The sequence below is a fragment of the Neocloeon triangulifer genome, unplaced genomic scaffold, assembly GCF_031216515.1.
Source record: "Neocloeon triangulifer isolate White Clay Creek 2 clone unplaced genomic scaffold, ASM3121651v1 ptg000008l, whole genome shotgun sequence".
NCBI lineage: Eukaryota > Metazoa > Arthropoda > Insecta > Ephemeroptera > Baetidae > Neocloeon > Neocloeon triangulifer.
This window is the reverse complement of record NW_026775550.1, coordinates 3,886,806-3,911,032: the sequence shown is the minus strand read 5'-3', so window position 1 is coordinate 3,911,032 and position 24,227 is coordinate 3,886,806. Positions and strand designations below refer to the sequence as shown.

Here is a 24,227-nt window from a genome sequence, read left to right as displayed (position 1 = left end):
CCCTAGGGGTGGTTTGGCCAAATTCGTTTAAAACTTGCAACTAGATTAAAATTTGATTGAAAATATTAATTCGTAATTGAGTTTTAATTTCTGCTGCGAAATTCCAAAACTCAGGGAATTATTTTCTCAGAAAGTGTGCAAAAAAAGTTGTCTCGCAGTTTTGGTTAAAAATGTAATTTATTAATAATATGTAACGCTTTTATTATCTTGCAGTGTTTATTAATTTTTGATATTAATTATTTCTTTTAGCCAACTTGCGGAAACTGGATGAATTTTGCATTAGTTGCAGAAAATTCGCGAGGGAGGAGGGGTAAGACCAACCGAACAAGACACTGCTTGCTGAGCTGCGCACTGGACACGCCCCTAAATGGTGTTCTCCGCTGCATTCGGTGTGCTCGGCGGCGATGACTAGTCGGAAAATTGCGCTGGACCCAGAGTAAAATCGCCGCAAATCATGGCAGGGTGGGTCGAAAGCGTGAAGCGGTCGCCGCTGGTCGCCCTGCTGATGGCCATCACGTACTTCGTGTCCGGTCTGCTCATCAATTTCTGTCAACTCGTCCTCTGGATCGGGGTTCGCACCTTCGACAAAAAGCTGTACCGCCGGCTCAATTATTACTTGGCCTATTCGCTCTACAGTCGTAAGTGCTCATCCGATTTCAGATTCAAATAAATTTCGTCTTAGACTCTAAATAAAAAAAAACCTGTGGCGTTTTTCTTGTTTTTTCGCAGAGTTGGTGTTTTTGGCCGAGTGGTGGGCCGGGTGCGACCTGCTCATCTACATCGACCGCGACGATTTTGACAAATACTACGGCAAGGAGCACGGCTACCTCATCATGAACCATGCCTACGACATTGACTGGCTGATGGGCTGGGTTTTCTGCGACCGAATCCGACTTTTAGGGGTGCGTGCGCGCTTTCTTCGCGAAGCTTCCATCACGTTCTCACATCCTGCATGTGTGTCCAAAGTTCAAATTCACTCAAAGGCAGTCAATTTGATAGCCTCCTTGAGCATAAAATTATGCTTAAAAAAAAATGAAATTGCTAAATCCAATTCAAAGAATCGCTTGGCCTTAATTGAGTGCGATCTTTTTTCTCTAAAGGAGGCTTTTTTTTAAATTTTATTTAAAAAATAAAATTATATAAATTTTGTTTTAAATCTACACTGCCAATCAATGCAAATTAGTTAATTTGACAAACCTAAAGTTCACCTAATTTTAATTTGGAAGTTTTTGTAGATTTTAAATATAAAACAATTTTTAACTTTATTTTCAGAATTGCAAAACTTACGCCAAAAAAGTGCTGCAGTTCATCCCGACAATGGGCTGGGCCTGGAAGTTCGGGGAGAGCGTTTTCCTGGAGCGCAACTGGGAGAAGGACAAGCAAATCATCAGCACGCAACTGAAAGAATTAGTCGAATATCCGAGTCCGATCTGGGTAAGATGACAGTCCGTTTTGAATTGACTGCCCGATCAAAACGAATGTCTTCAACTTTTGCCTTGTTTTTTTATTAACTCGAACCCGGTCAGTGGATGTACGTGTTGCATATAAGTTACACACATGGCGCTCAAAAAAACTTTAAACAAACAACACGTGAGTCTCTAATAATTCCCTCTAATCTCTCAGTTTGCATGCTTGAACCGACTGCGGCCAATCGATATTTTGTCCATTCCCTTGCAAAGATACAAACAAGCCAGCTCTGACAGGGAGACAAGCTGATTTAGAATTGTTTTTGTACTTCATCAAGAACATAACGACACTGATCGCTTTTTGATTAATTTCGTAGACTGCCGCCAGACACAAACACGCAGTACTTCAGTTTTTATCGCAATCACCGCTCACCACCAAAATAATTTTCCTAATCTAGAATAAAAATGTAGATTAAACACGCACGCACCTTTAGTTACGCAAATCAACTTGACAATTGAAATTAAATTACAAAATAAATAGAAATTTTAGAGGAAAAAATTTATTTATCTTCATTCAGTATTGGTCAAATTTTTTTCAGATTTAATAAAAAAGCTATAAAGAAGTGGGGTTTTCTTTATCAGTGTCAGTTTCACATCTGGACGTAGAAAAATGGCACATCATAGAATTTAACTTTCTAAAAAAATTATTTGGTTGTCCCAAGTGGGGCTAAAAATTATTTTGCGAATTTTTACAAAATATTTTCATAGAAGTAAAAAATCGTGTTTTTAAATTTCCAGTTTGAGAGGAAAATGTGAAAAAAGTTTCTTATCCCCATTTTGCGACACCTCACAACTTCTTAATGATGACCAAACGTGTTGGAACACATTCAAGTCCAATTTCAGTGAAATTTTGACTTGTCGATTCTAAGTTATATGGGGTAAATTTTTGTCAAAAAAATTGATAATGGCGTTAATTTTGAAAATTGAGAGGCTCAAAGTCAAAATTTCACTGAAAGTGACCATGAACGTGTTCCTACATGTTTGGTCACCATTGTAAAGTTGTCAGGCGTCGCAAAATTGGGCTAGGAAAATTGTTTTCAAATTTTATCTTAAACTGGAAAATAAAAAAATTCGATTTTTGAGTTTTTTTGAAAATACTTTGTTGAACTTGGGAATTTTATAACCCCAAAGGCGTGACCATGTCAATTTGGACTACCAAATGCTATTTTTAGAAAGTTGAATTTTTGACATGCCATTTTTCTGCGTCCACACGTGAAACTCATCTTTAAATAGGACTAAAATGCAAGCAGATATTTTAAACCTTTTTTTATAAACAAGTTGAAACAAGTTTTCTACTTATTTTGATAATTATTATCACTTTAATTTGCATTGAACATAACCAGTCTGCCTAAGAAAGCCTAAGAGCTTTGTGGATGCTAAATAAAATTAGAAAATTAAATTGGAGACAATAAAATTTGTGAGAATCGCGCCGACCGACTTGACGTACTTAGCACACAGATTACTTGCCAGCATTTTGATTTTCCCCTGCCGTACTTGCTTCCTTCTCATTGTTTCTGCTTATTGGACATCTTTTCTGCAGCTGCTCCTGTACGCCGAAGGCACACGCTTCAGCGAACACAAACATGCAGCCAGCATGAAATTCGCCAAGGAAAGAGGCTTGCCGTTGCTCAAGCACCACTTGGTGCCGCGAACAAGAGGATTCACCAGCAGCATCCCCCATCTCAAAGAGAAGATGGGAGCCATTTACGACGTTCAGCTCGCTTTCAAAAAGTACGCGACTGCTCATTTCAATGAAATATAATACGAAATATTTAGAATTTTGAAAACAAATTTAAAATTTTCGAATTTTGTATTTTTGTTCATCATAAGTATTCAAATTATTTGTTTATAATTTTAGGGATGACAAAGTAAAGCCTAATCTGCATAATCTGCTGGTCGGCAAGGGCGTCACTGGTCACATTTGCATTCAACGTATTCCTATGGAAGAAGTCCCGGACGACGAACAAGCAGCTTCGAAATGGCTCCATGAGCTCTATCAAAGAAAGGTTCGAAGGCCGAAACTTTGAATTGCAAACGTGATGCAAATGATTCTGTCTTTTTTTAGGATAAAATGCAAGACAGTTTCTACAAGACGGGCGACTTTTTCAAAGAGAGCGGATTGAAAAGGATCGAACCGTTCAAACTGCCCCGTCGGAAAGCATCTCTAATCAATTGGTGCGTTTGGTTTGTGGTCACTTTGGTGCCAATGAGCTATTGGTTGACCTACCTCCTTACCTCTGGCTCCACTATCAAATTCAGCATCGGAGCAGCAATCATTGCCAGTTGTGAGTGCAAAATGTTAAAAAAAAAAAAAATGATCAAACAAGGGCAAGGTGGTTGAATTTCTAGGAATCTTTGATCTTTTGTGTTCTGAAATGATTATAAATCTAAAATGGACCTATATTTTTTCAGTCTTCTTCCTGTTGTACAAAATTATCGGCATGACCAAGATTAGCAAGGCCTCTTCCTACGGGAGTGATGCGAAACGCGACTGAATGCCACATAGAGAGAGAAAACTATGCGAAAACTAGTGCACTAAATACAGAGAAAAAAATAATATTATTTAACGAACTGAATGGAACGAATCGACTTGAACGAATGCACACAAACATTAAACTCACACACACAAAAAAGCAAAAAAAAAAACAATGAATGTACTTAAATTGACTGTGTTCCCGACAAAGCTACTTTTGATATGAATGTTTATTCTCATATACGTGGTGCAGGGCTAGCAGTGTTCTGTAGTTATTATACTTGTTGGTGTTGTAACATTAATACATGTTGACATATTATTTGGAGTCGAATGTGTTTTCCTTGCTTATTAAAGAAACCTTGAAAGTAAAGAAAATTGCTAGCTTAATTAGAAAATTACACGAATTCTTCGCTCTCGAGGAAGTTCCAATTTTTTGTTCTCATTCCATTATGAGAGGCTTAATTTGCTAATGATCGATTGAGAGATCTGTGAGTGGGGGACCAATTTTGCTGATTGTGCCGTCGCACCCGGCGTTTCCTGTGCTAAACGCAGCAGCCTCCCTAGTTAGCGGTGCGTTCGTCAGCAAATAAGAGGCGCTTGCCTGCTTGCTGTGCACACAGACACGGCCGAGTCGCATCCACGCAGCCGCTCGGGTCAGATTATAAAAATGATCCTTATTGCCTGGCATGCGCTCATGGAGCGAGGCCGAGTCTGAAAATTTGCGAAGAGTCAACCTTGGGCGCGAGCTTTTGGCCTTGTGTGCTGCCGGGCAAGGCCAAAGACTCATCTCCAGCGCCGGCCGTTCACCCTCGCTCGCTCTTTCGCACAAACGCACTCACTATATGGATCCGCTCTCGGCACTGCCCGGCGCTCTCTATTTTTAACTTTTAACCGATATTATCAATATATTATTTTTCCGCCTGTTTGTAAAAATATTTTAATTCATTAAGTTTCTTAATTTAAGAAAATACATTTGTTAAAAAAACTAAAATATTTTTTTAATTTAATATCCACGACTAGAAATAGGAGCAGCTAATTAAGAAAAAATTATTGAATAATAAGTTGAATCCACGTGTTTTCTCCATAAAGATTCTTTCATTTTAAATTTTCCACCTTCTTACTCTAAATATATTTAATTAACTGAACAAGAAAAATTATCTGTAATTGCTAGTAATTGTAGTGCAAATTATATAATTTAATTTTAAAATTGAATTATATTGTTTTATAATTAACCCAGAAGCTTTTCATCCAGAACTATAAAAATAGCGGAAGTTAAATAGAAATGGCGCTTTTTCTTACAAATTAATTAAATTTATCATTTTAATAAAATAATTTTGTACATTAAAAATGTTATTGTTTCACTGATTTCATTATGTTATTAATATTAATTATAATTAGATAGATCAGAAATGAGTAAAATAAAATAAAAACATCACCACTCATTCAGCCTTCCGCACTTATCGCGCTTTACTTTTTTTTTTTACTCCACGTGCTCGCTGCTCGCCTGTATTGAGAACGCATCTTCCCTTGATTCACTTTTTCCTCTCCTAGATGTGGGGCGACCTTAAACTCAAGGTGAGTGTACTGCGAGTGGCCCCGGAGTGGCCTTGGCCGCGAAACAACTAGGCCGCGGCCAAGGGCACATCGCGCCGCTGCTCAAGGCAACCCTTTTATATCTTCTCCCCGCGTATAAGCCGCCGCGGCCGCACATCCTATACTTCTTGCTACTTGCTGCACAGTAATGCGAAGAAAAGATATCGCGGTGCACTTTTTTATGAATTGACATTTTGTTGTATAATTTATTAAAAATAATTTTCATTTTCTTACAGCATTAATTTTTCTTTTTTTTAAGATTAAAAATTTTTATTGATTCATAATCGTCTTTTTTTTGTCTGCGTGTTTTCAACTCGCTGTAAAAAACGGAAATACTAGGATGATTTTTTTTCTATATATGAAAAAAAGTGATTATATGAATACAAATTAATTAATTATATGACTCGCCATTGTTTTCAATAATTTTTCTTATAAATTTTTAGCAGCTAAAAACTAGACCCAGGCCGGAGTTCGAACTCCCCTGGCGCTGCAATTTGGGCTCAACCATTGAGCCGCGCGGCCTGTTTCACTTCCGCGCGTAGGGGTGTTCGCAGCACTTTCCATTTCTATGAACGCGCTAGAGAATCTCATGTATATTAATAAATCGGGATTTTTATCCGTCAAACACTTTTCTACAAGATTCATGCTAGTTTCGTAGGGCAGAAATAGGCTCGGGTTCAAAGAAGGGCGGCGACGGGGAGGTCACTGAATTGCCCATGTTAGAGCGGCACGCGCAATGCGTACGTCCTTGGCACCGATTTGGAGGTCGGTGAGAGCAACGCAAGGCCAGGGGTGTCGCCTAGTGAAAGGGGTGCGTCTTGAAAGAGGTCACACGCAAGGCCGAAGATCGTCTAGCACGGAGATAGTGCGAAGGGGTGGCGCCGCGAAGGGCGCGCAAGTGAAAGTGAGAAAAAAGGCAAATAGGAAAATATAGCGAAAGTCTGCGGAGAGGGATAAATTTCAAGTAAAATAGGAAATAAGTTAAAATTCTTTGAATAAAAATTGATCAATAATAAGTTAAAGGTGAAAAATTGAAATCAGGCATTAATATTGATTAAAAAGTAACTTTTCCATTTGTTACTTTTTACTCGCAAATAAATCACCTTAGAGTATTTTGACTGTTTCCAATTACAGTTATCAGGAGACGTATTAAATGAAATGCAAATTTTCAATATTTTATCATTTTTATTAGTTTTTCTGTATTTTATTTTGAACATTTCAATCTGCTAACTTCATTTGAGTATATTTTTGGGGGAAACCTTCTTCGGGACGAAAACCCCCAGGGGACTGGTTGCCGACAGCCAAGCATAGTTTGCAACCAGATGAAGTAGGAATGGGAAACGTGCCGCTGGTGTGGCGCTTGTTAAATTCAAAACAAAAGCCTGTACTGGATAGGTAATAGGGGGGAAAACTGCATGCTGATTACTTTTGATTGAAAAACCGTTTAAAATCCTCCTCAACAAATGCAAAATGTCCCAATCGGTTACACGCAAGAAGTTTTAGTTGTGGTTGTAAGGTCTGTAGGGTAGATTATTGTTGCTCTGCAGCTGGCTGGCGCTGCGGGTGCCCAACTCCCTCAGCACTGCGAAAGGGTCGTCCAGAAGCGACTTGTTCAGCCCCATCGTTGGAGTTGTCGGCTGCGGTTTCTGCCTCAGCACACTGGCGTAGCTCAGCGTGGGTGGCGGCGCCTGTTCCATCATTTCAGAGTTTCCGGTCGGTTGCTCGTGGTCAGGATGAGGCGGACTTTGAGATCGGTACATCCTTTCGGCAATTCTTTCAGGTGTCGGGCTGTATGTCGTTTCCAGTCTAGAGAGGCGCGGTCCGTTCTGTTGCATCATTGCCGAGGAATTCATCCAGCTGCTGTTGGAAATTTTTTTTAATAAATTTTGTTTAAATAAATGCTTAAAGTTTAATTTGAAGACTCTTACTTTGCTCTGTTTCCTGGCATCTCCTCTTTATGTTGCAGATTAAAAAGCCTGCTTTGTGTTAAGGGATTTTCGTGCGCTTGCGGATAACCTTGCATCCTCTCATTTTCTCGTCTAATGAAATCGGCAGGCAGTGGTATCAGGTCATCGGAGAAAATGTTGATCGGCTCAAACTGGAACAAAGAAGTTGTAAGGAAAGAGATTGCTAGGTTTGATAAAATGTTACATGGTTTGATGAATGTCCGTTCATGATGTCTGGTTGCATTTTGTGTGGTGCCATTGACGGGCGGTTGACCATGTTTTGTTCGAACTGAGGCGGGAGTGGGATACGGTCAGGCATACCGAGGTACTTTGCCTTTTCCGCAATCGACGATGAAGCGAGTAACTTGTCCAAGGAGCGCACAACGTCTTCGACCACTTCGTTTTGCATCAGCTGCGTTCCTGGTGAGAGCTGTTGCTGCTGCTGCATGCTTTGATGAGGAGGAAGCAGGTTGTGGTGGTGATTCAGCGAGTGATGCATTGCAGACTGGGGAGAAACCATTTGCGGCGAGGTGGCTTGCTGCTGAGAGTAATGGGGAGGTTGTTGCATGACCGGTGGACCCATCATTTGCGACTGGACCATCTTTGGCTCCGGTTTCACTGGAGCAGTGGTTTTCTGCTTGTAGTTATTCGCAGCCACAATCATTTCCACAAATCTTTAAAATAATATATGAGTATGGAAAGCAAAAATGGAAAGTCAAATTCAATTATCGAATAATTTGCCAACAAATTTGTCAACTGCTTACTTTGCACCAGCGTCAGGTCCACAATTTTCAACCAAAGTCTTGTGCCAATCATATTGCATAGCAGTATTTTTCAACATCGTTTCCAGGGTTATATTTGGAGGCAAAAGGTTCTGAAAGGGTGAGATTCTTGAGTGTCCAGCTGAGTTTTGTGGAGGTGGTCCTACAAAAATGAAATTGTTAACAAAGTTGAATTATCTTCCAACAATTTTTCAAAAATTCTTACGAGTGCCATGTAAAGCCAAGTTCGAGGAAAAAATTAGAACTGGCACTGTCATGCCTAACAATTGAGCCTTGAAAGTTAGTGGAAAATTTTCTCATACCTTGATGGGATTGCGGTCTCATGGGAGGTTGCTGAGGTGAAGGTGGATATCCCCTCCTTGGATCCATGTTTGGTGGAATGTTTTTCTCAGCCATCTATGAAAAAAAAAAAACGAAATTTATAATCTAAAACTTCAAGGTGAAAATAATACCATCTGGTTCGTCACGTTGGAGTCCCAGTTATTTGTATTTGTGGCAGGTGATGGGTGTCTCTCCGGGAAATGCACATTGTGCAGAAACTGGATCTGCTTGGGTTGCTCACTCTCGTGGTTGAGGCTGTTCGGTCGTTCCGGGAACATTCTAGGCTGGGCCGAGGGCACAACGGGTGGAGGTGGAGGTTGCAGAGGCGGCATTGCCTGGGGCGGCATTGCTGGTGGCAGAATCTGAGGAGGTCGCATGCCCGGAACCATGGGTATTCGTGGTTGTTGGCCGGCATACGGAGGGTAGTACGGTGTGGGTTGCGGTCGAATCAGGGGCGCTTTGGGTGGAGGAGATGGAACTGCTCTTGCCTTCCAGTTTGGTGGGTACATCATTGGGTGTTGCATGACGACTGGCGGAGGCATGAAGAACATTTGGGGGTAGATGTTTTGAGGGTGCACCGGAACTTGCTGGTTGTAGTTGAGGTTGGCACCGGCAAAGGCGGCGGGAGCTTGAGAAGCTGGTGCGGAGCTTTCGGTCTGCAAGCGCCGAGGTACAAATTCAGGCGCCAAAGGATTTAGGGTGTAGGTGCTTCTCATCTCCACTCCGTCCAGTTGAGCTCTCAGAGCAGCCCATGTGATGCCAAACAGGCTCCGATTCTGGTGGCAAACATTGATGAACTTTTCCCAAACTTTCCTGCAAACAAAAAATTGTTTGTTACAAAAAAAAAAAAAAATACTTTTACAAAATTTGAGCACGGATGCTAACCTGCATCGCCCTATCGAACAAAGTGCCACTGGATCTCCCACCACTGCTACCAAACTCTGTGCTCGGGTGATGGCAGTGTTCAGCAGTTTTGAGTTTGATAGAAATCCGTAATCCATGTCTTCAGCAGAGGCTTCTTTTGCTCCAGGCTTGCAGGTACTTCTTGTTCTGACGGTGCTTAGAAAAACTGCTCTGAATTGCTTGCCTGTTGAAAATTATTTGATTAATTTCCCTGTAAATAATCAAGATTTAAATGCAAACCTTGAATGTTCAAAACTCTCTCCACAGACACTCCTCCCATTCGCCGTTTTCTGAGTTCAGCCCTAATCCGAAACACCTGATCTGCGTACGGCGTCATGACACCAATGCTATGCTCGTCCAGTCGTCCCCATTCTTTCGGCCACTTTTTCCTCAAATCAGCAACACGTTCAACCAACTCATAAACCTGCGAAAAAAGATTTAATTTCCATCGACAAAATTTTAAACAAAATTTACCTCTGCATTATTGTAAAAAGCCGTACTGTTTGTCTCTTGAATGTCCTCTCCTCTAGTTGTGTAAAATGTTAGCGGGTATAATTTTTCGTGCCTGGGCTGGTTTCCACTACTGATCAACTTTTGGTCATAAAAGAGCTCCGATGTAAATTGAATGATTGCTTCGTGGGCACGGTAGTTTTCGCATAGAAGAATTTTGCAGGGGAAGGTTGAGGGGTAATGGTCGTACAAGCGTTCCAAAAGGGAGAAATGCAGCCCCTTCTCTCTAGCAAAAGGCGAATGAACCTCCGGGCTAAGCTGTAAAGATAATATGGCGTTAATAAACTCTTTCAGCGTAAACCCGAGTCAACACTTTACCTGCATGTGGTCTCCAGCAAGCACAATTCGCGTGTTTTCATCTGCAATTGCCAAAGGCATGATGGCCTCACACTCCATTGCTTGAGCCGCTTCGTCCAACAAGATGTGGGTGAAGTGGCCTTTTTTCAGTCCCATGCTGGAGAGGTACGTCGATATGCTCAACGTAACAACAATAACCCGATGCCTCATAATATCTTCTTCTGTGGGACTCCTAAATGTTCGTTCTGTTTCGGAAACATTGATCAAACAGTACTGTAAGATGAGAATTGCGTATGTCAATAACAATAAAAGAGAAAGTTTTGGGGACTACTTTTTGCACAGTTTGGTGAACGGTCGTCACCCATCTCTGAGTGAAGTAGATTCTCAAAGGCCTTGCTTCCTCGTGACCATCCAGCACATAGGGGTGAAGGTAGTCTTTGATGTACAGATCTGCTGCACTGTTGGAGTGCGTGCAAACTAATACTCTCGTGTTGGGCTGCAGCAGAATTTGCTTGATTCCTTGTGCTAGGGTGTAAGTCTTGCCAGTGCCAAAAGGGCCTATCAGCAGGATGGGAGGCAAAGGAGTTTCCACTGGGGTTGTTATTGCAATTACGGCTTCCCTCTGCTTCGGATTCAATCTCGAGTCTAAACTGTCATTCCATTGCCTACAATTTGTAAAAAGTTAAAGACGAGAAATATGGTTGCTTAAAATCATTGCCTTTGAGGATTCCATGGGATACTCGGATGCTTTGTGGTTTCAGGAAAAACAAGACTGACGTTGGGTTTCATCTGGTCTACGGAATAGTGCCACTCGCAAAATGGAACCCTATTAAGCTGGAACTGAACATCTGCTGGGAAATCCATGTCGGCTTTCAGGTTGTAGTATTTCACTAAGTCTGACGAAAGCCGAAGATATACAACATTCTTTCCCTTGTCCTCGATGACCGCTTCATAAACGGTTCGTTTTGTATCTTTATCCTAGAGCAGGAAAAATTAATTTGTATCAATACTTTTTTTTCAAATAGACACTACCATTTTCTCTTTTTCAGATGCTGAGGAGATGAAAATTGAAGTGCAGTTGTTTAAAATGAGTCTACCAGAGCAAGTATCCTCCGAAATATCCTTGCTCAAGGCTAAGTGTGCATACAACTCTCCTGGAGGCGCATACTTTGCCGTGCCACCTCCACCACCTCCACTTCCTGGAGCTGATGTGGTGGCCAACAAATAACTCGATGCCAAGTGCAACTTGACTTCTACGTTGAAATGTGACACTAAGTCGTACCTTCATAAAATAATAGTTTTCAGTCAAGTACCTAATAAAAAGTTAATAACAAAACCCACCTAGCAAGTTCTTCAATAAAAAGAAGTTGATGTAATCTTTCGATGTAGTTTGTCATGGTGATTGCTCGTTCCATGACAGCATCAGTGAAGGGAAACTCGTTTGCTTGGGGTACAGGGTAGGTGGCCAGCAGTTTTTTATCCGAATCCGAGGGCATGTACCTCGGCTGCTGGGTCAAGGGCAAGCATTTGTAAGCGTCCGAGAAGAACGGGATAACCGAAGCGTTGATCCCGTCAACCCAGCGCCCAGCCGAACTGACCACCAAACTTCTGACCTCTGCCAGGCGTTCTTGTTCCTCCTCAGGGTCACCCTCGACCGCATCGCCCTCTTCAGATTTGTTTGGTCCAGGAACGACCTCTACACTGACGTGCTTCACCGTCACAGGAAAGGTACCGAAGTCAAAAACAATTGACTGGCGGAATGTGCCATAGATTTCCGTAGAAAATTGAACTTTTATCTTGTAGTGAACTTTGGCATCAGCCTTCAGACCTTTGTAAGCACTGTCAGGAACTTTCCAGTCTTGATTGGTGTTCGGACGCCATGTGTGCGCTGTTCCATTTCCAGAGCGAATCTGAAGAACAAAATTGGTATAGAAATATATCATAACAGAACATGGCTCATTTTAATACCATAGCCAAACAAGGGCAAACTTGCTCATATTTTATTTTAGACTTGATTTGTGAAGAATTAACAACAACAAAAATAATAAAATAGCCGACATCCCAGTAAAAACTCACAAAGAAAAAATGAAATCCATAATAAATTTTTCTGAGTCTTTAGTTATTTAATTTTTAACCTAACAATACAATTTGAATAAATAACTTAATCAAATTTTAAAATCTCTTAATTTAATTCAAGTTAAATAGTTGAAATTTAATATCATTTGCTTTAACGTTATTGAAGAAAATGTTTTAGATTATTAAAGCTCATTAACAAAGCAACTTGAAGTGTTCAAATTGTTCAAGACAATCTGCTACATCAATGTCAAATAGAAAATATTATTGAAAGTAGTCAGCCTCGATATTGTGAAAACAATAACAAAGTTAGAGGAATAATATTAAATTTTCTTGCTGCAGTATTGTCTTTAAAAACTGGAAACGCGCTGCTCTTAACTAGTTCAATACCATTTGCTTTCCCAATTCAGATAAATTTACATTTTTATTGATTTCTTTTGTATTAAAAAAAAAACATCATAACAAAGAGTCATTAATCATTCTGCTAAATAATAAAAATTCCATTTCAAGGGCCTTAAAAAATGAAAAGAAAATTTGCAGCTGACCAATTTGTTTATCTTGAATACTAAAAAATATATTTAATTTTTAAGACCTGGATCTCGGTGAGTCGAAATTGCTCTCGACAATTATCCTGCAGCAGGGCGACCACCTTGAGCCTTGTTTTGCCCAGAGACTGTGCAGAGATGGTCCACTGCGTCTTGCTGTGTTTGTTGGCAGCGACAACATTTGCTAGGTCTTCGCAGGTCAGGGACGCAACGCCCGCGGGCAGCTGCTCCGAGATGACTTCCGACTTCTCGTCGGACGAATTCCACTTTTCCAGGAGGCCTTCGGTGTACGTGCTCGTGGCGAGACGGGCCTTCCGTTCTTCGAAGCGGCACCGCCACTCGTCCAATTCGTCCTGGCCGTGCGCCTCGACGCACTGCACGCCATAGCGACACGTCCCGCCGTTTTTCCACGCGTCGCACAACGTGTACGCGTCGGCACCGACGCCGCGCGGCGGTGGCCGCCACCGCCACTTGCTCTCATCGTCACCCTGCGAATTTGATCAAATCAATGTTTGGAGAAAACAAATGGATTGGCCTTGAATTTACTGCGCCTCGGACGCTTACGTTTTCGCTCTTTTTGCTCATCGCGCGCGGCCGCGCCCGCCAGCGATCACGGTGGCGTGTTTATCGGTCGTGAACGTCGATTTTCGACGCCAACTTTGCTCGCTCGAACTCTTCGGCTGTTGGTCGATCGAGACGCGGGCGCTTTTCGACCACTACATAACGCTCTCGAGTGTGTCTTTAAATCGAAGCGCCGGCCACCTCAGCTTGGCAGCCATGACATCATCATTCTGGCAGCACCGCGAGACAGCGCCTCCCCTACTTTCCCTGCAGCATTAAAAGCTCACTTGACCTTGTAATGCTGCTTTAATGGTCAATGTCAAAGTCAAATGTTGCTATAAAATGAAGTCCATGAATATAATATCCCAATTATCCCGAGCCTCAAAGGATCTTTTCCAGATCTTTTCAGATCCCTTGTCCCTTGAATTGAAGAAAAATAAATCACGGCCTCGCCCCCTTTTTGAGCTACTCCCCTCCTCCAACCGCTCCAACGAGTCAAAGTCAAAGTAAACAATTCTCGGCTGATACAGCAGCAACACAATACATTTTTTTATTATTATTTTGTTTTGTTGCCTTTCTCATTGTTTCCTTAACGGTTTCAAATATCAAAGAAAAATTCATTCTTTCAAAATTCTCTCGTTTTACTCGGACTGAAATTTTATTAATCTCCACTTTTAAATCACCATCATGCCTGCCGCTCAGCTCTTCCATCACCATCTCCGTTATCTCCAAGTTCCCCCGGGTCCTGCAAAAAGGCAGAGACGATGATTTCCTGGACATTTTTTCCAATGGCAAGGCTTCGTGAACACCTTTTCACTGAGAGAAATGATGCTCTTGGCACTATCCATTCGCGGCCACTACAAAAATCTTTTCAGTGAGGGTAAGTCAAGTTACATATGTGCGTGAATAGTCTCGTAAGAGAATATTTTACATATTTAAATTTTTGATTTATTGACTCAAATGAGAATTTCGCTTGCTCTCAGCTTGAGAATATTTTAATTCACACTTGATTCTTGGCTGTTCATATATTTTGTTAATATGTGTGTATTTCTCTGACAGCTGGGTACACCTTGAGGAAAATAATCTTGGACTACTACTATATGAACGCAGACGAATGCCATATAGTCGACTTCCCAACATCAGTCATCCCAGTATTCCCAGTCGACCAAGATTTCTCGTCAGAAACCCGGGCCATCATCGCCGAGGGAAAGTTCGAAGAACTGAATGGAAACATTTTGGCCATACTGCTTGCAGTTTCTGGGCATGATGTTGATTTGAAGGCTGACACGCGTAATTCAAATCTTTTAATGTATGAATGTTTTTGGAAAAAAAATTTTTTTTCAGCCAAAATCACTCTCGTGAGAATTTGCTCCTCCCGCTTCGTCACCTGCTCGTCCGAAGCCCATCTCGACACTCCGGCTGAAATTGCGGTGGCCAAGCAACTACCAAAAAAAACTTCCAGCATATTGTGTCGGACCTGACACAACACTTTGATTCGACTATCAATAAACTCGAACACGACCTTATCAGAGAAGCTCGAGAAAGACGCGTCCGTGCTGAAAAGAGGGTGGCTCTCGCAAGGGAAGAGTTAGAGGAAGAAAGAGAGAACGAGGAACTGTTAGCCGAGATCTTCGAGACGAACAAAGATCAATCAAAGCGAAGTGCTGATCAAGTACAACCGTCACCTCTCTGATATCCATCTATATTTTCATCTATATATAAAAACAACTAACAACCCATGCATTTAAGTTTCTATTGCCAACTTCCCAGTTTGTATGCAGCTGCAAACATAGCAAAACCGATTTTCTTTTGTGTCACTGTTCTTTTACTTTAAAAAAACTATTCAGAAAAATAATAATAATAATCATTATTCACCTAAATCGTTCAAACTACGTGAAATGAAACAACATTTACGTTGCAAATTTAATTGGAAGATTTAAATTTTATTTGATTGAAATAAAGCTATCAAGCAGTTTTCACAAATCGCTAAAGCTTGTAAACTGTAGGTTTAAGATCATATGCAAAAATGAATACTGATAGAGGAATACAAAGAAAGCTTTATCCTCAAATAAAAAAACCCATTGCAACTTTTGATAGCCTGGCCAGCAATCAAACATGGCCGGTTTTTGCCTCCAGAACTGCACTTCGCAGGAAGGTGAGCGATGACTCGAAGGTCATCTGCTGCAATGGAGAAGAAATGAGTTCTGATTCCCTCTGATGAGCGCTGTTGCACTTTCACCAAAATCCGACTGGCCGCCGCTTCTATGCCGTAAACTTGTGCGAAGGCGTTAATGTTGTTGACATATATCCTACTGATGTCGAGGATCTTGTGATATATTTGAATATTTTCTAGATAAATTCAAAATTTTAGTACTTTTCAACCAAAATATTATCGGTAAAAGTTACGGTTATGTTCATTCCGTCAACTTCCAGCATCATCTCATCCTTGGAACTCGTGTAAATAAACGCCTTGTAGATTGACAGCACTTTGCCAAATGAATGCTTTGTGTGCAACCTCTTGCAAAAGAGTGGACATGTCTACCTTTTTGTATTTCAGTGGAACCTATAATCAGATAATTAATATAAAGCTTCTATTTTTTTGGATTTACAAACAAACCCCCAACACAGCTTCACACCACAACTCCTCCTGAGCGTCATATCTATATTGCAGGAGAAAAACGGATTTCTGCTTGACAGCCAAGGCTCGATCACTACTGCGAGTGTCGTCATTATCATGCACTGCATCAAAGAAACGCCTCTTGATCTGCAGTAGTGATCGACATATTCAGTTCGGGAACAGCCTCCCGGATCTCATCATCAACCTCGTCGTCATTTTCATTGGTTCTGGCAAATTGTACGATTAAAATTGAAAATATCAATTCAGTACTCGCGGGTGCAAACCTATTTCTTCCTCCTCTTCCTCTGGATCTTCATAATCCCTATCTTCATTGTGCATTGTGCTTTGATTTCATGCGGGAAGTGGTAGCGTCGTCGTCCTCGCCTTCCGCCTCTTCGTCAGAACTCAGATGGTTATCTGTATTTCCAACATTAAGCGGCTTAGCAACACCTTGTTTTTCATCGTCATCATCATAGTCATTTCCAACTCCCATTCTTGCTTCTCGCTCCGCTTTGGTGAGCACACTGCGATGATGAATAGGAATTTGCAATCAATGCAGAATTTTGCAAATTAGGCTTGTTTGACGTTTGAAATTGGTTTTTTACGATCAGGACTAACCAGATTTAACACTTTTCGCAATTTTAAAATTCACGATAAAGATAAATTAGGATTGTTTGACGGTACGTTTGAAATTTGATTTTTACGATCAGGACTAACTAGGACTAACACTTTTCGTAATTTCAAAATCTACGATTCAGGCAAATTAGAATTGTTTGACGTTTGAAATTGGATTTTTACGATCTGGACTAACTAGGACTAACCCTTTTCGTAATTTCAAAATCTACGATTAAGGCAAATTAGGCTTGTTTGACGTTTGAAATTGGATTTTTACGATCAGGACTAACTAGGACTAACACTTTTCGTAATTTCAAAAACTACGATTAAGGCAAATTAGGCTTGTTTTACGTTTAAAAATGGATTTTTACGATCAGGACTAACCAGGACTAACACTTTTCGCAATTTTAAAATTCACGATTAAGATAAATTAGGATTGTTTAACGTTTGAAATTGAATTTTTACGATCAGGACTAACCATGTCTAACACTTTTCGCAATTTTAAAAGTCACGATAATGATAAATTAGGATTGTTTGACGTTTGAAATTGGATTTTTACGATCAGGACTAATCAGGACTAACACTTTTCGCAATTTTAAAATTCACCATAAAGATTAATTAGGATTGTTTGACGTTTGAAATTGGATTTTTACGATCAGGACTAACTAGGACTAACTTTTTTCGTAATTTCAAAATCTACGATTAAGGCAAATTAGGATTGTTTGACGTTTGAAATTTGATTTTTACGATCAGGACTAACTAGGACTAACACTTTTCGTAATTTCAAAATCTACGATTAAGGCAAATTAGGATTGTTTGACGTTTGAAATTGGATTTTTACGATCAGGACTAACTAGGACTAGCACTTTTGGTAATTTCAAAATCTACGATTCAGGCAAATTAGGATTGTTTGACGTTTGAAATTGGATTTTTACGATCAGGACTAACTAGGACTAACTCTTTTCGTAATTTCAAAATCTACGATTAAGGCAAATTAGGATTGTTTGACGTTTGAAATTGGATTTTTACGATCAGGACTAACTATGACTAACACTTTTCGTAATTTCAAAATCTACGATTAAGGCAAATTAGGATTGTTTGACGTTTGAAATTGGATTTTTACGATCAGGACTAACCAGGACTAACACTTTTCGCAATTTTAAAATTCACGATAATGATAAATTAGGATTGTTTGACGTTTGAAATTGGATTTTCACGATCAGGACTAACTATGACTTACAATTTTCATAATTTTAAAATCTACGATTAAGGCAAATTAGGATTGTTTGACGTTTGAAATTGGATTTTTACGATCAGGACTAACTAGGACTAACACTTTTCATAATTTCAAAATCTACGATTAAGGCAAATTAGGCTTGTTTGACGTTTGAAATTGGATTTTTACGATCTGGACTAACTAGGACTAACACTTTTCGTAATTTCAAAATCTACGATTAAGGCAAATTAGGATTGTTTGACGTTTGAAATTGGATTTTTACGATCAGGACTAACCAGGACTTACACTTTTCGTAATTTCAAAATCTACGATTAAGGCAAATTAGGATTGTTTGACGTTTGAAATTGGATTTTTACGATCAGGACTAATCAGGACTAACACTTTTCGCAATTTTAAAATTCACGATAAAGATTAATTAGGATTGTTTGACGTTTGAAATTGGATTTTTACGATCAGGACTAACTAGGACTAACTTTTTTCGTAATTTCAAAATCTACGATTAAGGCAAATTAGGATTGTTTGACGTTTGAAATTGGATTTTTACGATCAGGACTAACCAGGACTTACACTTTTCGTAATTTCAAAATCTACGATTCAGGCAAATTAGAATTGTTTGACGTTTGAAATTGGATTTTTACGATCAGGACTAACACTTTTCGTAATTTCTAAATCTACGATTAAGACAAATTAGGATTGTTTGACGTTTAAATTGGATTTTTACGATCAGGACTAACTAGGACTAACACTTTTCGTAATTACAAAATCTACGATTAAGGCAAATTAGGATTGTTTGACGTTTGAAATTGGATTTTTACGATCAGGACTAACTAGGACTAACACTTTTCATAATTTCAAAATCTACGATTAAGGCAAATTAGGCTTGTTTGACGTTTGAAATTGGATTTTTACGATCTGGACTAACTAGGACTAACCCTTTTCGTAATTTCAAAATCTACGATTAAGGCAAATTAGGCTTGTTTGACGTTTGAAATTGGATTTTTACGATCAGGACTAACTAGGACTAACACTTTTCGTAATTTCAAAAACTACGATTAAGGCAAATTAGGCTTGTTTTACGTTTAAAAATGGATTTTTACGATCAGGACTAACCAGGACTAACACTTTTCGCAATTTTAAAATTCACGATTAAGATAAATTAGGATTGTTTAACGTTTGAAATTGGATTTTTACGATCAGGACTAACCAGGTCTAACACTTTTCGCAATTTTAAAAGTCACGATAATGATAAATTAGGATTGTTTGACGTTTGAAATTGGATTTTTACGATCAGGACTAATCAGGACTAACACTTTTCGCAATTTTAAAATTCACCATAAAGATTAATTAGGATTGTTTGACGTTTGAAATTGGATTTTTACGATCAGGACTAACTAGGACTAACTTTTTTCGTAATTTCAAAATCTACGATTAAGGCAAATTAGGATTGTTTGACGTTTGAAATTTGATTTTTACGATCAGGACTAACTAGGACTAACACTTTTCGTAATTTCAAAATCTACGATTAAGGCAAATTAGGATTGTTTGACGTTTGAAATTGGATTTTTACGATCAGGACTAACTAGGACTAGCACTTTTCGTAATTTCAAAATCTACGATTCAGGCAAATTAGGATTGTTTGACGTTTGAAATTGGATTTTTACGATCAGGACTAACTAGGACTAACTCTTTTCGTAATTTCAAAATCTACGATTAAGGCAAATTAGGATTGTTTGACGTTTGAAATTTGATTTTTACGATCAGGACTAACTAGGACTAACACTTTTCGTAATTTCAAAATCTACGATTAAGGCAAATTAGGATTGTTTGACGTTTGAAATTGGATTTTTACGATCAGGACTAACCAGGACTAACACTTTTCGCAATTTTAAAATTCACGATAATGATAAATTAGGATTGTTTGACGTTTGAAATTGGATTTTCACGATCAGGACTAACTATGACTTACAATTTTCATAATTTAAAAATCTACGATTAAGGCAAATTAGGATTGTTTGACGTTTGAAATTGGATTTTTACGATCAGGACTAACTAGGACTAACACTTTTCATAATTTCAAAATCTACGATTAAGGCAAATTAGGCTTGTTTGACGTTTGAAATTGGATTTTTACGATCTGGACTAACTAGGACTAACCCTTTTCGTAATTTCAAAATCTACGATTAAGGCAAATTAGGCTTGTTTGACGTTTGAAATTGGATTTTTACGATCAGGACTAACTAGGACTAACACTTTTCGTAATTTCAAAAACTACGATTAAGGCAAATTAGGCTTGTTTTACGTTTAAAAATGGATTTTTACGATCAGGACTAACCAGGACTAACACTTTTCGCAATTTTAAAATTCACGATTAAGATAAATTAGGATTGTTTAACGTTTGAAATTGGATTTTTACGATCAGGACTAACCAGGTCTAACACTTTTCGCAATTTTAAAAGTCACGATAATGATAAATTAGGATTGTTTGACGTTTGAAATTGGATTTTTACGATCAGGACTAATCAGGACTAACACTTTTCGCAATTTTAAAATTCACCATAAAGATTAATTAGGATTGTTTGACGTTTGAAATTGGATTTTTACGATCAGGACTAACTAGGACTAACTTTTTTCGTAATTTCAAAATCTACGATTAAGGCAAATTAGGATTGTTTGACGTTTGAAATTTGATTTTTACGATCAGGACTAACTAGGACTAACACTTTTCGTAATTTCAAAATCTACGATTAAGGCAAATTAGGATTGTTTGACGTTTGAAATTGGATTTTTACGATCAGGACTAACTAGGACTAGCACTTTTCGTAATTTCAAAATCTACGATTCAGGCAAATTAGGATTGTTTGACGTTTGAAATTGGATTTTTACGATCAGGACTAACTAGGACTAACTCTTTTCGTAATTTCAAAATCTACGATTAAGGCAAATTAGGATTGTTTGACGTTTGAAATTTGATTTTTACGATCAGGACTAACTAGGACTAACACTTTTCGTAATTTCAAAATCTACGATTAAGGCAAATTAGGATTGTTTGACGTTTGAAATTGGATTTTTACGATCAGGACTAACCAGGACTAACACTTTTCGCAATTTTAAAATTCACGATAATGATAAATTAGGATTGTTTGACGTTTGAAATTGGATTTTCACGATCAGGACTAACTATGACTTACAATTTTCATAATTTAAAAATCTACGATTAAGGCAAATTAGGATTGTTTGACGTTTGAAATTGGATTTTTACGATCAGGACTAACTAGGACTAACACTTTTCATAATTTCAAAATCTACGATTAAGGCAAATTAGGCTTGTTTGACGTTTGAAATTGGATATTTACGATCAGGACTAACTAGGACTAACCCTTTTCGTAATTTCAAAATCTACGATTAAGGCAAATTAGGCTTGTTTGACGTTTGAAATTGGATTTTTACGATCTGGACTAATTAGGACTAACCTTTTTCGTAATTTCAAAATCTACGATTAAGGCAAATTAGGCTTGTTTGACGTTTGAAATTGGATTTTTACGATCAGGACTAACTAGGACTAACACTTTTCGTAATTTCAAAAACTACGATTAAGGCAAATTAGGCTTGTTTTACGTTTAAAAATGGATTTTTACGATCAGGACTAACCAGGACTAACACTTTTCGCAATTTTAAAATTCACGATTAAGATAAATTAGGATTGTTTAACGTTTGAAATTGGATTTTTACGATCAGGACTAACCAGGTCTAACACTTTTCGCAATTTAAAAATTCACGATAAAGGTTAATTAGGATTGGTTGACGTTTGAAATTGGATTTTTACGATCAGGACTAACCAGGACTCACACTTTTCGCAATTTTAAAATTCACGATAATGATAAATTAGGATTGTTTGACGTTTGAAATTGGATTTTCACGATCAGGACTAACTAGGACTTACAATTTTCATAATGTAAAAATCTACGATTAAGGCAAATTAGGATTGTTTGACGTTTGAAATTGGATTTTTACGATCAGGACTAACTAGGACTAACACTTTTCATAATTTCAAAATCTACGATTAAGGCAAATTAGGCTTGTTTGACGTTTGAAATTGGATTTTTACGATCTGGACTAACTAGGACTAACCCTTTTCGTAATTTCAAAATCTACGATTAAGGCAAATTAGGCTTGTTTGACGTTTGAATTTGGATTTTTACGATCAGGACTAACTAGGACTAACACTTTTCGTAATTTCAAAAACTATGATTAAGGCAAATTAGGCTTGTTTTACGTTTAAAAATGGATTTTTACGATCAGGACTAACCAGGTCTAACACTATTCGCAATTTTAAAATTCACGATTAAGATAAGTTAGGATTGTTTAACGTTTGAAATTGGATTTTTACGATCAGGACTAACCAGGTCTAACACTTTTCGCAATTTTAAAATTCACGATAATGATAAATTAGGATTGTTTGACGTTTGAAATTGGATTTTTACGATCAGGACTAATCAGGACTAACACTTTTCGCAATTTTAAAATTCACGATAAAGATTAATTAGGATTGTTTGACGTTTGAAATTGGATTTTTACGATCAGGACTAACTAGGACTAACTCTTTTCGTAATTTCAAAATCTACGATTAAGGCAAATTAGGATTGTTTGACGTTTGAAATTGGATTTTTACGATCAGGACTAACTAGGACTAACACTTTTCGTAATTTCAAAATCTACGATTAAGGCAAATTAGGATTGTTTGACGTTTGAAATTGGATTTTTACGATCAGGACTAACTAGGACTAACACTTTTCGTAATTTCAAAAACTATGATTAAGGCAAATTAGGCTTGTTTTACGTTTAAAAATGGATTTTTACGATCAGGACTAACCAGGTCTAACACTATTCGCAATTTTAAAATTCACGATTAAGATAAGTTAGGATTGTTTAACGTTTGAAATTGGATTTTTACGATCAGGACTAACCAGGTCTAACACTTTTCGCAATTTTAAAATTCACGATAATGATAAATTAGGATTGTTTGACGTTTGAAATTGGATTTTTACGATCAGGACTAATCAGGACTAACACTTTTCGCAATTTTAAAATTCACGATAAAGATTAATTAGGATTGTTTGACGTTTGAAATTGGATTTTTACGATCAGGACTAACTAGGACTAACTCTTTTCGTAATTTCAAAATCTACGATTAAGGCAAATTAGGATTGTTTGACGTTTGAAATTTGATTTTTACGATCAGGACTAACTAGGACTAACACTTTTCGTAATTTCAAAATCTACGATTAAGGCAAATTAGGCTTGTTTTACGTTTAAAAATGGATTTTTACGATCAGGACTAACCAGGTCTAACACTATTCGCAATTTTAAAATTCACGATTAAGATAAGTTAGGATTGTTTAACGTTTGAAATTGGATTTTTACGATCAGGACTAACCAGGTCTAACACTTTTCGCAATTTTAAAATTCACGATAATGATAAATTAGGATTGTTTGACGTTTGAAATTGGATTTTTACGATCAGGACTAATCAGGACTAACACTTTTCGCAATTTTAAAATTCACGATAAAGATTAATTAGGATTGTTTGACGTTTGAAATTGGATTTTTACGATCAGGACTAACTAGGACTAACTCTTTTCGTAATTTCAAAATCTACGATTAAGGCAAATTAGGATTGTTTGACGTTTGAAATTTGATTTTTACGATCAGGACTAACTAGGACTAACACTTTTCGTAATTTCAAAATCTACGATTAAGGCAAATTAGGATTGTTTGACGTTTGAAATTGGATTTTTACGATCAGGACTAACTAGGACTAACACTTTTCGTAATTTCAAAAACTATGATTAAGGCAAATTAGGCTTGTTTTACGTTTAAAAATGGATTTTTACGATCAGGACTAACCAGGTCTAACACTATTCGCAATTTTAAAATTCACGATTAAGATAAGTTAGGATTGTTTAACGTTTGAAATTGGATTTTTACGATCAGGACTAACCAGGTCTAACACTTTTCGCAATTTTAAAATTCACGATAATGATAAATTAGGATTGTTTGACGTTTGAAATTGGATTTTTACGATCAGGACTAATCAGGACTAACACTTTTCGCAATTTTAAAATTCACGATAAAGATTAATTAGGATTGTTTGACGTTTGAAATTGGATTTTTACGATCAGGACTAACTAGGACTAACTCTTTTCGTAATTTCAAAATCTACGATTAAGGCAAATTAGGATTGTTTGACGTTTGAAATTTGATTTTTACGATCAGGACTAACTAGGACTA

The 24,227-nt window shown here is 38.1% G+C and overlaps 3 protein-coding genes across 6 annotated transcripts; 2 read left to right on the top strand and 1 right to left on the bottom strand.

The window, feature by feature from the left end:
• The first annotated feature begins 249 nt into the window (after window positions 1-249).
• Window positions 250-4,264, top strand: LOC132194901 (1-acyl-sn-glycerol-3-phosphate acyltransferase gamma-like). Its single transcript, XM_059616493.1, has 7 exons — window positions 250-638; window positions 730-902; window positions 1,273-1,434; window positions 3,007-3,197; window positions 3,325-3,472; window positions 3,532-3,751; window positions 3,879-4,264. The coding sequence occupies exons 1-7, from the start codon at window positions 455-457 to the stop codon at window positions 3,959-3,961; spliced, it is 1,161 nt and encodes a 386-aa protein (XP_059472476.1). The 5' UTR covers window positions 250-454; the 3' UTR covers window positions 3,962-4,264.
• Window positions 4,265-6,704: 2,440 nt separating this feature from the next.
• LOC132194598 (probable helicase with zinc finger domain) lies at window positions 6,705-13,743 on the bottom strand. Of its 3 annotated transcripts, none has more exons than XM_059615974.1 (16): window positions 13,456-13,743; window positions 12,957-13,397; window positions 11,633-12,201; window positions 11,324-11,573; window positions 11,010-11,269; window positions 10,623-10,956; window positions 10,313-10,564; window positions 9,959-10,252; window positions 9,725-9,908; window positions 9,467-9,668; window positions 8,713-9,394; window positions 8,563-8,656; window positions 8,243-8,402; window positions 7,684-8,152; window positions 7,461-7,630; window positions 6,705-7,389 (listed from the first exon to the last, which is right to left on the bottom strand). In XM_059615974.1, the coding sequence occupies exons 1-16, from the start codon at window positions 13,492-13,494 to the stop codon at window positions 7,032-7,034; spliced, it is 4,758 nt and encodes a 1,585-aa protein (XP_059471957.1). In that variant the 5' UTR covers window positions 13,495-13,743; the 3' UTR covers window positions 6,705-7,031. The 3 variants fall into 3 exon arrangements, with proteins under 3 accessions (XP_059471957.1, XP_059471956.1, XP_059471958.1); XM_059615973.1 differs by having other exon boundaries at window positions 6,705-7,392; window positions 13,456-13,741; XM_059615975.1 differs by having other exon boundaries at window positions 6,705-7,392; window positions 13,474-13,740.
• On the top strand, window positions 13,457-15,388 carry LOC132194599 (uncharacterized). 2 transcript variants are annotated; one of them, XM_059615978.1, is made up of 4 exons: window positions 13,457-13,765; window positions 14,173-14,350; window positions 14,530-14,760; window positions 14,815-15,388. In XM_059615978.1, the coding sequence occupies exons 2-4, from the start codon at window positions 14,296-14,298 to the stop codon at window positions 14,949-14,951; spliced, it is 423 nt and encodes a 140-aa protein (XP_059471961.1). In that variant the 5' UTR covers window positions 13,457-13,765; window positions 14,173-14,295; the 3' UTR covers window positions 14,952-15,388. The 2 variants fall into 2 exon arrangements, with proteins under 2 accessions (XP_059471961.1, XP_059471959.1); XM_059615976.1 differs by lacking the exon at window positions 13,457-13,765 and having other exon boundaries at window positions 13,857-14,350.
• Window positions 15,389-24,227: the final 8,839 nt, after the last annotated feature.

Bases quoted from the DNA above. Each gene is read 5' to 3' on its own strand.
- LOC132194598 (XM_059615973.1), bottom strand. From the start codon at position 13,494: ATGAGCAAAAAGAGCGAAAACGTAAGCGTCCGAGGCGCA. The intron at 13,398-13,455 runs GTAAATTCAAGG...TCAAATTCGCAG, and splicing joins ACGTAAGCGTCCGAGGCGCA to GGTGACGATGAGAGCAAGTG. The intron at 10,565-10,622 runs GTAGTCCCCAAA...CTCATCTTACAG, and splicing joins TTCACCAAACTGTGCAAAAA to TACTGTTTGATCAATGTTTC.
- LOC132194599 (XM_059615978.1), top strand. From the start codon at position 14,296: ATGATGCTCTTGGCACTATCCATTCGCGGCCACTACAAAAATCTTTTC. The intron at 14,351-14,529 runs GTAAGTCAAGTT...TTTCTCTGACAG, and splicing joins CAAAAATCTTTTCAGTGAGG to CTGGGTACACCTTGAGGAAA. The intron at 14,761-14,814 runs GTAATTCAAATC...ATTTTTTTTCAG, and splicing joins TGATTTGAAGGCTGACACGC to CCAAAATCACTCTCGTGAGA.
- LOC132194901 (XM_059616493.1), top strand. From the start codon at position 455: ATGGCAGGGTGGGTCGAAAGCGTGAAGCGGTCGCCGCTGGTCGCCCTG. The intron at 3,198-3,324 runs GTACGCGACTGC...TTATAATTTTAG, and splicing joins GTTCAGCTCGCTTTCAAAAA to GGATGACAAAGTAAAGCCTA. The intron at 3,752-3,878 runs GTGAGTGCAAAA...ATATTTTTTCAG, and splicing joins AGCAGCAATCATTGCCAGTT to TCTTCTTCCTGTTGTACAAA.